This window comes from Gekko japonicus, unplaced genomic scaffold (genome assembly GCF_001447785.1).
Source record: "Gekko japonicus isolate JY-2015 unplaced genomic scaffold, Gekko_japonicus_V1.1 scaffold170, whole genome shotgun sequence".
Taxonomy (NCBI): domain Eukaryota; kingdom Metazoa; phylum Chordata; class Lepidosauria; order Squamata; family Gekkonidae; genus Gekko; species Gekko japonicus.
The window spans coordinates 421,551-436,191 of record NW_015160212.1 but is presented as its reverse complement, the minus strand read 5'-3'; the positions used below and the strand labels follow the sequence as shown (position 1 = coordinate 436,191).

General features: G+C 48.9%; 1 protein-coding gene across 1 annotated transcript in view; it reads right to left on the bottom strand.

The window, feature by feature from the left end:
- The window catches only part of VANGL1 (VANGL planar cell polarity protein 1), a 73,420-nt gene that overhangs the window by 50,454 nt on the left and 8,325 nt on the right, over window positions 1-14,641 (bottom strand). The window contains exons 3-4 of the mRNA XM_015410009.1: window positions 12,580-12,706; window positions 6,601-7,208 (exon numbers count right to left, since the gene is read on the bottom strand). Of these exons, the coding sequence (XP_015265495.1) occupies window positions 6,601-7,208; window positions 12,580-12,706 (735 nt within the window). The remainder of the gene's footprint in view (window positions 1-6,600; window positions 7,209-12,579; window positions 12,707-14,641) is intronic.

The window sequence follows — 14,641 nt, the reverse complement described above, 5'->3', positions numbered from 1 at the left end:
GCCGATGCCTCCGTCGCCTGGCTGGAGTGGCCGCGGGGGAGTCTGGAGTCGGGCGGCCGCTGGTGGGAGCCGCGGGTGCCCGGGCCGAGATTGGGGGGGCAAGGCGGGCGACAGAAGGCCGATGCCTCCGTCGCCCGGCCCTCTACAGAATCCACCCCCCAAACCTCCAGGTATTTCCCTCCTTAGAGCTGGCAACCCTACATTCCCCTCAGTGCCTGTTGGTAGGCAACTAAGCTTGGTCCTGTCACCTACTTTGGCCTTTGGGAGAAAACACATTGGGGCCAGTCCTGATAGGGTTGCCAACTCCAGATGGGAAATTCCTGGAGATTTGAGGGATGGAGCCTGAAGAGGGTGAGGTTTGAGGAGGGGTGGGACCTCAGACAGGTACACTGCCATAGACTCCACCCTCCAAACCAGTCAGTCTCACATAGGGAACCATTGTTGCCAATCTCCAGGTGAGGGCTGGAGAGCACTCAGTATTACAACTGCTCTGCAGAAGGGAGGGCAGAAGTCAGCTGAAGTCAAAGGGGCAGATAATGGTAGGTTGGTGGCTAGCTGGGAAGGAGATGGGGTTGCCAACTACATGCTGACAAATTCCTGGGGATTTGAGGGGTGGAGCCTGGAGAGGGTGGGGTTTGCAGAGGGGTGGGACCTCAGACAGGTAGAATGCCATAGACTCCACCCTCCAAACCAGCCATTTTGTCCTGGGTAACAATTGTTGCCAATCTCCAGGTGAGGGCTACAGATTACTCACAATTACAACTGCTCTTCAGGTAGCAGAGATCAGTTCCTCTGGAGAAAACAGTGGACTCTGTCATTATACCCTGCTGAGGTCACCACAGCAAATTGACACTGTTTGCCCAAAGCCAGAGCACTGCCCCAGAGCCTCTTTCTAGATCTCGTTGTATTGCTTTCACAACGGGCTTTACTGCTAGTTTACATCATAAAAACAAAGTGAACGAAATACGTATAATCAATACGATAAAATAAGTCCAACACTAAATACTTTGGTGTAGTGGTTAAGCCAGTTTGGTGTCGTGGTTAAGTGCGCGGATTCTAATCTGGGAGAACCGGGTTTGATTCCCCACTCCTTCAACTGCACCCGCTGGTGTGACCTTGGATCAGTCACAAGCTCTCTCAGAGCTGTTCTTGAAAAAGAGCCGTTTCTCTCAGAGCTCTCTCAGCCCCGCCTACCTCACAGGGTGTCTGTTGTGGGGAGGGGGAGGGAAAGGAGTTTTTAAGCTGCTCTGATAGTCCCTTGGGTAGTGAAGGGCGGGGTATGAATCCAATCTCTTCTTCTTCTTCTTCTTCTCCCTGCAACCGTGGGGATTTGAACCTGGGCCTCCTGGATACTACCCTGACACTACAATCACTGCACCATGTGCTACATCAGTGGTGCTTCTCTGGAACATCCCACAACTTTTAAAAGAAGAAAAGATTGGATTTATACCCCGCCCTTCACTCGAGTCTCAGAGCGACTCACAAACTCCTTTCCCTTCCCCTCCCCACAACAGACACCCAGTGAGGTAGGTGGGGCTGAGAGAACTCTGACACAAACTGCTCTTTCGGGAACAGCTCTGACAGAACTATGGCTTGCCCAAGGTCATCCAGCAGCTGCATGTGGAGGAGGGGGGAATCAAACCTGGTTCTCCCGGATTAGAGTCCACGCACTTAACCAGTACACTGTCCACTTAACCACTTTCTCCCCACCCCCCCCCCCCCCAACACAGACACACACAACATGGGCTGCAAGCTCAGCTCTGTTTTCATCCCAGCCGCTGGGACAGTCGCCCAGAATTCGGGCTGATTCAGCTCTTGCCGGGTTTCATGACCAGACTTGTCTTCCACCCTACGCGGAGGCGAAGGAGCACAGCTTTGTGCTCTCTGCTCCTTCGGGCTGCAAAAATGCTGGGCCATCCCTTGCCATGTCAAAAGCATGCCGCCCTCCCCCGGGAAAGCGCTACAACCTCGGCTTTCTGTCACCAACGGGTGAGTTTACTACATGCAGGAAGCTTATCACACAAGGGCGTGCAATCCCCCCCCAAAAAAGTGGTAAAGTCCAAATCTCCACCACTTTGAAGTGTGTAATGTGTTTGTTTGCTTGTTTATTGATTGATTCAATTTATAACCACCACCCTCTCCCCGCCAAAGCAGGCTCAAGGTGGCTTAACATCAAAGTTAAAACACACAAAACAACCATAAACAATATAAACATCATAAAGTGCTAGTGACACTGGTGCTCATCAACAGTCGTATTATGCATTGATGGCAGCTGGTCAGGGGTTCCCAAGTTCTTTGGGCCTGTGGGCACCTCTGGAATTCTGACACTGCATGTTGGGCGCAGCCACTAAACAGCTGTTGGCACAGGGTTGCCAGGTGCCCACTGGCCACCAGCAGGGGATGAGGAGGGGAGGGTTGCCAGATCCAGATTGGGAAATTCTTGGAGATTTGGGGATGGAGCCTGGGGAGGACAGGGACCAGAGTGGGGTACGGTGCCACAGAGTCCACCCTCCGAAGCAGCCATTTTCTCCAGGGGAACTGATTTCTGAAGCCTGGAGATGAGCTGTAATACCAGGGGATCCCCAGGTCCCACCTGGAGGCTGGCATCCCTACAGTATCGCAGGGGGCAGAGCCAGCCACAAAACAGCTGCCACCAGTGTTCCCTCTAAGCTGAGTGAGTGTGAGCTAGCTCACCGTTTTTTAGCCTCTGGCTCACACCTTTTTGTCTGGGCTCAGGAAGGGTGGCTCTAATTCATGCAGCAGCCAAACTGCTCGCTCACAACTTTAATGCCAGCAGCTGCAAAGTAGAATTTTTGCGCACAAGACTCCACAGGCTAGAGGGAGCACGGGCTGCCGCAGCTGACCTTTAGTTATACAGTGTGAAGATCCTTGCGCTGTGCTACAGAAGAAATGCTTTTAAGCCATAGTTCAAAAGAATCTATTCTTCGGCGCTCGGCCTTCCTTATAGTCCAACTCTTGCAGCCATACATGACTACTGGGAATACTACTGGGAATACCATTGCTTTGACCATGCGGACTTTTGTTGGCAGGGTGATGTCTATACTTTTTATTATGCTGTTTAGGTTCGCCATTGCTTTCCTCCCAAGGAGCAGGCGTTTTTTAATTTCATGGCTGCTGTCATAGTCTGCGATGATCTGGGATCCCAGGAACGTGAAGTCTGTCACTACTTCCACGACTTCCCCTTCTATTTGCCAAGGAGTGATGGGGCCGGATGCCGTGATCTTAGTTTTTTTTATATTGAGCTTCAAGCCCACTTTTGCGCTCTCCTCTTTTACCCTGAGCAAGAAGCTCTTAAGGTCCTCTTCACTTTCTGCCATTAGAGTGGTATTGTCTGCATATCTGAGGTTGTTGATCATTTCCCAGCAATCTTAATTCCCGCTTGTGATTCATCCAGGCCAACATTTCGCATGATGTACTCTGCATATATATTAAATATAAAGCATCTGTACAGCCAATAAAATCAATGGCCAATCAGAAGCCTCACTGGATTGGTTAAGCGGCAAAAGGAAACCGGGCCACCAGCAATCACGGTGGCTAGACACCATGAAAGTCGACACCAGCCTGAGCATGGAACAACTCAAAGGAACAGTACAAGATCGGAAAAAGTGGAGAGAACTGGCCTGTAGAATCGCCAAGAGTCAGACATGACTGACTGGCTAACAGCAAAAACTGCAATGCTGATTTTAACTATCTTGTTGTAGCTATCTTGTTGTAAGCCACCCTGAGCCCTACTTGTAGGGAAGGGCAGCCTAGCAAATCCAATTTAATAAATAAGTAAATAAAATAAAATAATGGAATCCAAGAGACCACTCCTAAGTCTCTTGTTCCTTGGATTTCACGGCATTCCCTTGTATCAGCCTCCCTTACTGCGAGATCAAACCAGGAGATAGGGCAGGGACATAAATACTAGAAAGGAAAAGATTATCCTTGTAAGAAAGCAACTGCAAGAGGCTGTGCCTGTGATACTCCAGAAAGGAGTCTGCCAGCAGGGTGCGTGTGGGATGCTGCGTCTGGTGCCGAAAACAGCCTTTTTAAAAAAAATAAACTTGGAGTGTTTGTTTCTCCTTGGCCCATACTGTTTAATTTAAAGGGATGATGCCGGGTGTGGGGTTTTTTTCACCCTTACTATCATTTTTTCCCCCAGCTGGTTTTATAAATTTTAACTCATTCTTTAAGGTCTGTACTGAAGTTGAGGGTTTTTTTTTGTCTTTTTGGAAACCTGCGTGTAAAAACATTCAAAACATTGTCAGTAAAGGACCAGGGAGGGAAATCAGAGGGTTATCGCTGCTCCTATTTCTCCACACCTCAAACACGAAACCCTCTGGAAGGTCTGTGTCGGAGTATCAAACATGTGGCGGGGGGGCGGAACTGGCCTGTTTAGGGTTCTTATGCAGCCCGCGAGCAACTGGTACAAGAGAGGGAAGGCAGGAGGCTGCTGGGAGGGGAGTGGGCAGGGGGGTACAAAGGGTCAGGGGTGTGTGGTCAAAGCTGTCAAGAAATGAAAGGAAACGGCTAGGGCAGGGGTGTCAAATTCATTTGTTATGAGGGCCGGATCTGACATAAATGAGACCTTATTGGCCTGGGCCACGTGTGTCATAGAATGTAATGCCAGGGAGCGGAGATATAAACTTTATAAAGGACACAAACACAAAGGGTTGTTTTTTAACTTAAAATAAAAACATGCTTAAAACATTAGCACTCTTGCAATATTTTGTTTATTTAACCGAGTCTGATAACTGACACCACTCGCTCTGAATTATTGCATCAAAATGTCTCTGCTGTTGCAATCTTGAATATGCTGTTCAAGTGTGTATCTGTAAGCTGCAAACCTACCATGATGCAGCAGCAGCAGCAGAACTGGAAGAAGAAGCAGAAGACAGCCAGTTCCACTGCGGGCCTGATAGAAGCCCTCCAGGGGCCTGATTTGGCCCCCGGGCTGCATGTTTGACACCCCTGGGCTAGGGGTGGGTATAGTATCCTTTGGGAAACACCTAGTCTTAAACAACCAGAAGTCAGATATCAGGAGGAGAAAGACGCATCCAACTTTCTTTCACCAGCTTGCTACACTTGGGGGGTCAGAATAGTTTTTGACAGGGAGGAGTTGGACCCTACACTCAGACTGTAAACTCCGCTTACCGAGTAAACACCAGTAGGTTCAGATTACTGTCTCCCTTATCACAAACCCAATCAACGTCTTTAATACATTCCCATCCAGTCCCATGATAACAGGGCAGAAGAAACAAACAAACAGTCTAGCAGCTCTTGGAGTTTTTGAAGAGAGGCCCACTTCTGAATTTACTGCACTCTTCCAAGCCCATTTACAAATTAACTCTGGGCTGCTCTCTTCCTTCCCAACATAAGATGCGAGAGTCTCATATCAGAACACCAAACAAATTTCTCTTTCTCTCTCTTTTTTATGCTTAAAGGTAAAGGTAAAGGTTCCCTTGCTCGAAAGCCAGTCGAATCCGACTCTAGGGTTGTGGTGCTCATCTCCGTTTCAAAGCAGAAGAGCCAGCGCTGTCCGAAGACGTTTCCATGGTTATGTGGCCGGCATGACTAAACACCAAGGCGCACGGAACGCTGTTACCTTCCCACCGAAGTGGTACCTATTATCTACCTGCAATTTCTTGCTTTCGAACTGCTAGGTTGGCAGGAGCTGGAACCAGAGACGGGAGCTCACTCCGTCTTGCGGCACCCGGGTCTCGAACTGCTGAACTACTGACCTTCCACAGCCTGCAGTTCAGCGTCTTAACCACTTGAGCCACCGCAGCTCCTTCTTTTTTATGCTTAGCATACACAAATATATGGTGTGGTTGATCAAGAGGCTGACTTCATGGCTCACTTGTTGTAGAGAAACAAGCCCAAATGGGCTGTTGAAAGATCTCTCCCCAGATCACCAAGTGTTACCTCCTCTGCTTGGACCACCTGTCAGACGAGCGTCTGGCCACTTTTGCATCCCAACCCCACAGTCTGAGAACCACCGATCTAGACAACTGTATGGCAAATAGCAGGATTTTAAAAAGGAAATTCGTGCATCCAGATTTTGTAGGATTTGCTTCCCGATGCACTTCGGAAACAAACGCTGAAGATTCATTTTTCATCTCTGAGATTATAGACAGGTGTCTTGTTTAAGCCACAACCTGGATGGCCTAGGCTAACCCAATCTCATCTGAGCTAAGCAGGGTCGACCTTGGATGGGAGACCACCCGAGGCACATAGCTTGCCTTGAAAACCCTATGAAGCCACCATAAGTCTGCAGCGACCTGACGGCACTTAACAGACAAACACAAGCAATACTACACGTTTGGACCCCTCTGAAAAGGAACTAACTTTTGCCACAAATTATATGGATCCTTTTAAACCAAATGAATGGGGGTGTCCTAACACATTGGTGAAGTGGTTGAGCACTTTGGATTACAGCGTTGTCTCCAGTTACATACTTTTAGAATCGGCTATGAACTAAATTTTTGTATTCTATTTTTAAAACCAGAAGCACAATTTTAAAACACCACAGAGAGAACAGGCATTACAGCTCCCCCTTCCCAGAGTTCCCCGGGAACCTTCAAGCCTTTGACCTACCTTACGTGCCCCAAACTATAATAGCGTGATTCTCCGTCTGTCGACCGAACCACCTTGACCGTGAACATCGGCTGCAGCTGCCTCAGCTCCAGCACCACGATAGCGAGGTAATGCACAAAAAGAAGAGAATCCACCAGCGAGACGGCAAACTGGACTATTCCCTGATAGTCGAGGTCCTTGGAGTCCAAAATGCGAACGCCATAAAAAAGCCAATAGGAGAAGACCAGCAGAAATATGAGGACCAGAATGAGGATGCGGAACACAAACAGTCTCGGGAGGCTGGCCCTGGGCTGGCGGAAAAAGAGCGCCCACGTCCCGATCAAAAGAATCAGGAGCTTGAAGGCCACGGAGATGAAGAGTCCCTCGCAGGCCGTGCCACAGGCCTGCAGCTCGTTTCTCCACAGGATCTGCGGGAGCAGGATGAAGGCAATAGGCGTGAGGAAGACCAGGAGCCCGAGGACGGCGGCCACCGTGAATACAAGGTAACGCCTGCAGTCCACACCAACGCTGTCCTCCAGGTCCTTGCCAATTCTGGCAATGTCCTCCTGGGAGACACTGTGCTCGGAGGTACCCGTAATGGCTGTCGTCGTCTCACCCCAGTTATCATCCTGAAGGGAAGAGAAGAAAGTTTCATCACTCCAACAGTTGGCAGGCACTTCCACGTGCCACTTCCAACCTGCAAAACGTGGGCTCTGTATATAATATTCCCCTGCAGCGTACGTGCTTCATCGGCTGCAAAGCAATCTGATTGACTTGGCTTTAGACTAGCATATTAGCACCTCATCTATGTGGATTCCAATACTAAAAGGATAGGAAAATATGTGTCAATTTCATAGCTTCATGCAGGAGAGAGAACTGCTATTTTTGAAGAAGGAATACTTTGAAACGAAGAGAAAATATCCGGAATCTTCGTCAAAATGAGTTTTGAGTTCAGGATTAAGAGTTTCATTTTTATATGTTTAAAGCAAGTCTTTGGACTTTTTTCATCGAGACATTTGTACTGTTACATACTTAGATGTCCAAACGTTTATGTGCAAAACCATACTTGAGTTGCGAGTTTTGTTTGTACCTAGCATTGTTAAAAAACCCTCTTTCGTTGTCATTGTTCTTTAAGACAATTGTCTGCTTAAATTACTATGTTACTCAAAATAGAAAAAAAGTTTCATTGAAAATTATTTAAATATATTTTCTTGATATATTTTGCACATTTGGGCACTTCCACATACCACTTCTGACCTGCAAAATGGGGGATATATATATATATATATATATTCCCCTGCAGCCTAGACGTATGTGTACTTTCCCATCTGCAACAGAGGTCCCCAACCTTTTTGAGCCCGTGAGCACCTCTGGAATTTCAAGAAAGGTTGGTGGGTACATTCACAAAATGGCTGCCACAGAAGGCAGAGCCACACGTGAATGCCCCCAGAGGAAGTCCAAGGGCAGGGGAGAAGAAGGGGAATGTTAAAAACACACTGGGGAAAAGGAGCAAGAGAGAGAATCAAAACCAACAATGTGGTGGAAGCTAACACTGAAGCAACGTTATTTTAATCCGCACAGCCATTCGGCTCTCCAACGTCCAGTCGCAAGCCATGCCGGGCAAGAGCCCCACACACTTCCGGAAAACTCTCGGCAAATTTGCTGGTGGGTTCCACGGCACCACACGGGGGACCCCCGGTCTACTAAGAATCTACCAGCATCGATGGTTCTTCAGAAAGGAAACTCCAGGACTTTTCCCAGGGCTCCCAGTTGATCCCTACAGAATCCAACTGGGGGAATTAGAAGCTGTGAAGCTTCCTTCCCTCACCCCCAACTGTAGACACATTTTGCATTCGAATGGATGTCTTCAATGCATTCAAGGATGCCTAGACCTAGTCGCTTCCTTAAGGTACACGAACGTACATTAACACTAACAGATGGGCCAGAGCATGCACATGTATTCCCAGGCATACTGTAGGCCACGAGTGTTAAACACAAGGCCCGGGGTCTGGAACTGGCCCGTCCAGGGCTATTAGGTGGCCCACAAGCAACTGGTGCAAGGGAGGAAACAGGAGGCTTCTTGGGGGGGGGGGGGGACTCCACTTGTGGCTTCAGCATGGTGGGACCACCCCGCTTGCAGCAGTCAAGCAGAACCCCTTCACTTCAGCCCAAGGAGAAACTACGAATCACATATATGTCAGCTATGCTGCCATGGGGGTTGGGATGTTCTTTCAGTGTCTGTGTAAATGGCCTTCGCATTCCTTTCTCTCTGCTTTCTCTCCCTTAGCGCTGAAATGCTTATCTTTGTGGTGATACTTTTATTGAAGAGCCATAGATGCATTAACACAGTCACTGTTAAGAATAGCAGTTGCCTCTTGAACCTAATGAGATATAGGGCATTCGTATGCACCCTCCCACTGCGCTGGCCAATTAGGCACCCTCCCTAACTGTAGGGATCTAATAATCAGAAAATGCTCCATTCAAAAATCAGCTTAGCTTGATTGGTGTTCTCTCTTGCCAAAACGAACTCCGTGGTGAATTTGTGGAATGAAGCACTTCACTCTCTTAAATACTTTCAAAAAGGTTTCGCATTCGAGTGAATAAGAAGTAAGGAAATGGAATCTCGGGAAGGTGCTTTTCTGCCTCCGGGCCTGCTCAACTCACCAACTTACTAGGCAGTATTGATGTACAGAAAATAATCCTGTCTGAGTGTGTGTGTGTTCCCCCAGCCCAATTTGAGAAAACACTCAGTACAATCCTGTGGAGCAGAATCAGATCTTGTACTTTATTGATCAACAAAGGAGGAAGGTGCAGATCCAATAAGATTTTGGGCCCCTCAGCTCTCCCTCTGGGGCCCAAAATCTTATTGGATCTGCACCTTCCTCCTTTGTTGATCAATAAAGTACAAGATCTGATTCTGCTCCACAGGATTGTACTGAGTGTTTTCTCAATTTGGGCTGGGGAAACACACACACTCAGACAGGATTATTTTCTGTACATCAGTATCAAGGATCGTTTTGCTTCTGCCCCCCCCCCCCGGAGACAGAACCTCTATCACACAACAAAAGATGACAACCAAAAAGGTCTTTACACAGAGTGCTACCATTAGTCATCTGTAATAATTACGGGTAATGAAAACGAAGGCAGCAAACAGCCCCATAAAAACACAACCGTTCAGGCAGACATGTACCAACGACGAAGGGAGAAGATCTGTAAGACTGGTTGGACCTGTGGGAAATTTCCCCGGTGAGGACTCAGCCAGAAACTTCTGACTCTCTGTTGGTACTAAATAACGTCAAATCCCCGGCAGACGAGGGCCACTTCAGGTACAGCAGAACTGGTAGGAAACTGCATGCCGCAGACCGCATGTGGAAAGATGATAATCTCTGACAACTGTCCCCGGCATACACGAAAACCAGCCACTGCTTCCCAGGATGTGCTGAGGCAGCAGATGCCCCCCCCCCCCACACACACACACACACACAGAGTGTGTGCTGGATCTGAGCATCAAGTGTAATTCAATGGAGAAGGCCTCGGGCTTGGGTCTGAGTCACAGGCTTGCCCAGGGCTATACTGTGAGCAGAAGTAGGCCTCTCTCGTCAGTAAAATGGGTGTAACCGATAGTTACCTCAAAGGGAAAGCATTTTTGCCTCTTAGAAAGCCCATGGAAATGATTCGTAGTACGCAAGTCTCTTTCTTTCTCTGTGACGGTTGCCCGGAGCTGTTTGCAGAAGTCCTCTAAGAAGGGAAGGCCGTCCACGGGAGAATGCATCTCTGAGTCAAGGGGTTAAGAGTGGCTGACTCTGATCTGGAGAGCCGGGCGGAGGGGAAGCAAACGCCGCCGGTTTGCCGCCGGCTTTCCAAGCAGCCCCACTGGCTGAGGGTCGCAGCCTCTGACTAATCGTAGCCTCTGGAATGAAAGCACCTCTTGGCCACAAGGGCTGCCGGAAGTTTAAGGCTCTCTGGAATGCAGAGTCCTGTAAACAAATACCCTCCGGCAGTCTGACTCAGTCCCTTAACAGCCAGCCGTACTTGTCAGACTGACTCTCTTGACTCCCCAGGGGGGGTGCTCAAGCACAAGGGGGCACCTAAATGGACAAGATCTTTGGCTGCCTTGGCAGAATTCCTTCCTCCTCACAAGAAAGAAGAAGAAGAGGAAGAGATGGGATTTCTACCCCGCCCTTCACTGCCCGAAGGCATCTCAGAGCAGCTTGCAATCTCCTTTCCCTTCCCCTCCCCACAACAGACACCCGGTGAGGTCGCCAGAGCCACGGACAGAAACTGCTCTTATCAAGGACAGCTCTGACAGAACTATGGCTTGCCCAAGGTCATTCAGCAGCTGCAAGTGGAGGAGTGGGGAATCAAACCCGATTCTGCCAGACTAGAGTCCACACTCCTAACCATTACTCCAAACAGTGTTCAGTCCCACTGCGGAGAGATGGCCATGCCGGTTCTTCCAGTTCTCTGTCTGGCCTATTTGCTGGCTGGCCTATTTGCTGGCAATAACAGGAAAGGCAACAAAGAGTCTGTCAGATCCGAAAAGGAAGATCACCTGAGACATTATAATAACCTGGAGGAAAACCATGTGGAGAAGAGAGAGACATGAGCTTTGAGGTCGAGACGGTGCAGAGTTGTGCTGGTGGGGGGGAGGGGGGGGGGGGGGGGAGCCGCATCCGGGCCACACAGCCAAAGGCATTTCTCACAAACCCACTCGCTGGCTGGCATCTCATTTCGGAAAGTGACTCGGATTACGACCGGACACCAGAGCTTGTGCGTGAAACATTTGGGAGCGTTCTCAATGCTCCAAGTCAGTGACCTCAGTGGAATCGGAAGTGGAAGGACGGGCAATGCCCTAAGGAAATACCACTGAGAGCCCTGGCCATATAAATAGTTTTAGGAGGTAGTTGGGCTGGCCTTTGGTTGAGGACAGCGACAGGGGGTGGGGGGTGGGGATATTGCATCTGGCACTCTCATATATTTCCCCATCTTTTGTAGCCCCTCCTCCCCCCAAGTAGGCTGGGGAGCTGAGATTCTTTTTCCTTCCGTCATCTTGTACATCAGGGTTGTCGAACTCATTTGTTATGAGGGCCGGATCTGACATGAATGAGACCTTGTCGGGCCGGGCCACGTGTGTCATGAAATGTAATGCCAGGTAGCAGAGATATAAACTTTATAAAGGACACAGACACAAAGATTTTTTTTTTTTGCTTAAAATAAAAAACATGCTTAAAACATTAGCTCCATAAGCCGCAACCCTACTTTTGGTTTATCGACATTCACCACAGAAATCCCATGCTCAGAGTTCTGAGTCTAGGACCCAGGTGAAAACATGAAATGGCTGAGTGATTAAGAGAGTCTGGCGAAGCAAGCTACGAAGTAGCAGAACTGGAAGCAGGAGATGGCCCAGTTCCACTGCGGGCCGGATGGAAGCCCTCCGGGGGCCTGGTTTAGGTGGTTTTAATCTTGTTGTTATATTAGAAAAAAATGTATGCTACTCTGTTGTAAGCCGCCCTGAGCTCTACCTGTAGGGAAGCGTGGCCTAGCAAATTTAATTTAATTTAATAAATAAATAAATAAATAAATAAAGTTCAGTAGAAGAGCAAGAGCAAGGCCAGCAGCACCTCTGGGACCAACAACAGTCAAAGTTCACTTCGTCGGATACTTCGTCAGAGCGTTGACTCTCAGAAGCTTATACCCGAAAATCTTGTTGGCCTCTAGGATGCTACTGAACCCAAATCTAGCTCTTTGCCACTCAAAGTGACCGATCAGAAGGCAGCGAGGAAGAATATCCACATCTGTCATATCCGGCTGATGCTGAGACTATGGCATCAGATCGGCACACTTCAGACAGGGAAAAAAATTATTATTCTGTAACTTGCATTAAAAGAACATATTGAGAGTCATTATCAGGGGGCAGGGAAGCCATGTGCCAAGAGTCCGAAGCGCTCCATACGGCAAAACCTGATGCCTGGAAATCTGCCCCTCTTCCTCACTCCTTACCTGAGTCTCTTCCATCTGAGAAGAATCGTTCCCCAATAACGGCTCTGCAGGAGGTGCCTGAATGGTGACCGACTTCTCAGACCGACTGCCATCTTTGCTCCGGGGTGACTTGTGCCTGTCTCGGCTCCTTTGCCATGGGAAGAAGAGAGAAAAGGTGCGTTTCACAAAGTGATCATCCCGCGCTTCGTCAAAAATAAGCCCTGACAGGTCTCAGCAGTCTCAGTGGAAACTGGAAGCGGCTTTGAAAAGCCTTTTGGCCTCCGCCAACATAAGGAAGGCTGCGATCAGACGGGAAAGTTAATCTGATGTCATGGCAACTCCCTACCAGATCTGAAGTGCACAATCAGACGGCGACATCTGCCTCCTGTCCCTCAGTCGTCAGGCCCCATCCTCATCCAACTTTCCCAACACCGGATAAAGTCCAGTGTTTACCACTGAACTTGTCTCACCGCAGATTTCTGGCATCGGATCTCTCTCTTGCACACTCAAGCCGCTTGGTGAGGTCTGACACTTCTGGTCCCTGACTGCCTTTTTTTTTTTTGCAGTTAGCAATGTGCACATAACCACATATCTGATCCTAGCAAATAAGCAGTTATGCGCATGCACACATTAGAGGTTTTTTTTAAAAAAAGAAGCTGCCTGCCCGCCCTCTCCCCGGTGACCATACAATGGCGGTCTGAATGGTCAACCGCAGGGGGAAGCAGGAATAGGGGGGCATGTCTGGTTGCACCTCTCTGGAAAAAATAGCTCCGGAGAAATTAAGAGGCGCAGCCAGATCGTGCCAAAGCCTGCCATCTGATCGCAGACGGAGCCCATGGTCATGCAAAGCTGTTTCTAAGGTCCCCAGTAAGAGAGGGAGGCTGCAAAGTAATCCAAAGAAGTGCCATGTGCCACTCTGCCTCATTTCTAAAGGAACCTTTTTGTGAGGAACGAGAGCTGAGGATCCAATTTCATCCACCTCCTGTGACACAAGGGTTGCCACTAAAATTTTATTTTTCATTTCCCTGACCAACATTTGTCAATTTCCCTGACCACCATTCAAATATAACCAGAAGTTAAAAAATGAATAGGCGTATTGCATTAATGCAAGGTAAGGTTCCACTCTACAACTACACAAGTCTCAACTGCAAAAAAATTGTCAAAGAGATTTAATATCAGCTTCTCTCAACATCAACTGCAGCAACATCTGTTTTGCCATTGCACCAAAAATTACACCGACACAAATTTCAATTCAAGTAAACTCTGAATGCTAACAAATGACATAACATTTTTGTTATTGTTTTAAAGGTACACTAAATATTATATAAACATTCTATCTAAAATGGTTGGGAAAGGGCATCATTAAGTTCTACTTGTATTCTGCTACTTCTCTATTCCAGTTGCCACAAGAATAGATCAGGCTCTTGCAGCAGCAGGTCAAAAATCCACTGCTTGAATATACTGTGGACCTGGCGTGCGTGACCGAGACCTGGGTTCGAGACGGGGAGACAGTAGCGCTCTCCCAGATGGCTCCCCCAGGTTTCTCGGTCCTCCACCAATCCCGGACAAAGGGGTGGGGGGGAGGAGTGGCCTTGTTCGTTCGGGAGGCTTACTCCTTCAGGGCCCTCCCGGCCGCGAGGATCTCGGGCATTGAATGTGCTGGCTTTGTGTGGGAAGCTGGGGAGAGTTTGGCTGTTTGGCTAGTGTACCGTCCGCCCAACACACAGGCAAGCAGCCTGCCAGCTCTGGTGGAGGCCATGTCGGGCTGGGCGCTGGAGCACCCCAGGCTGCTGGTTTTGGCGGACTTCAATGTCCATGCCGACGACGCGACCTCCACCCGATCATTGGACCTGGCCTCGTCCATGGCGGCGCTGGGACTCTCCCAATGTGTAACAGTTCCCACACATCAAGCTGGTCACACGCTCGATTTGATCTTCGCGGCGGGGATCACAGTGGACCGGATTACTGCCTTGGCAGTTCCATGGTCGAACCACTATGCCCTGAGGGCCCGAGTGAATGTGTCACCCAAACCCTGTTTGGGCGGCGAGCTAATTTGGGCTCGCCCGCGGAGCCAGATGGACCC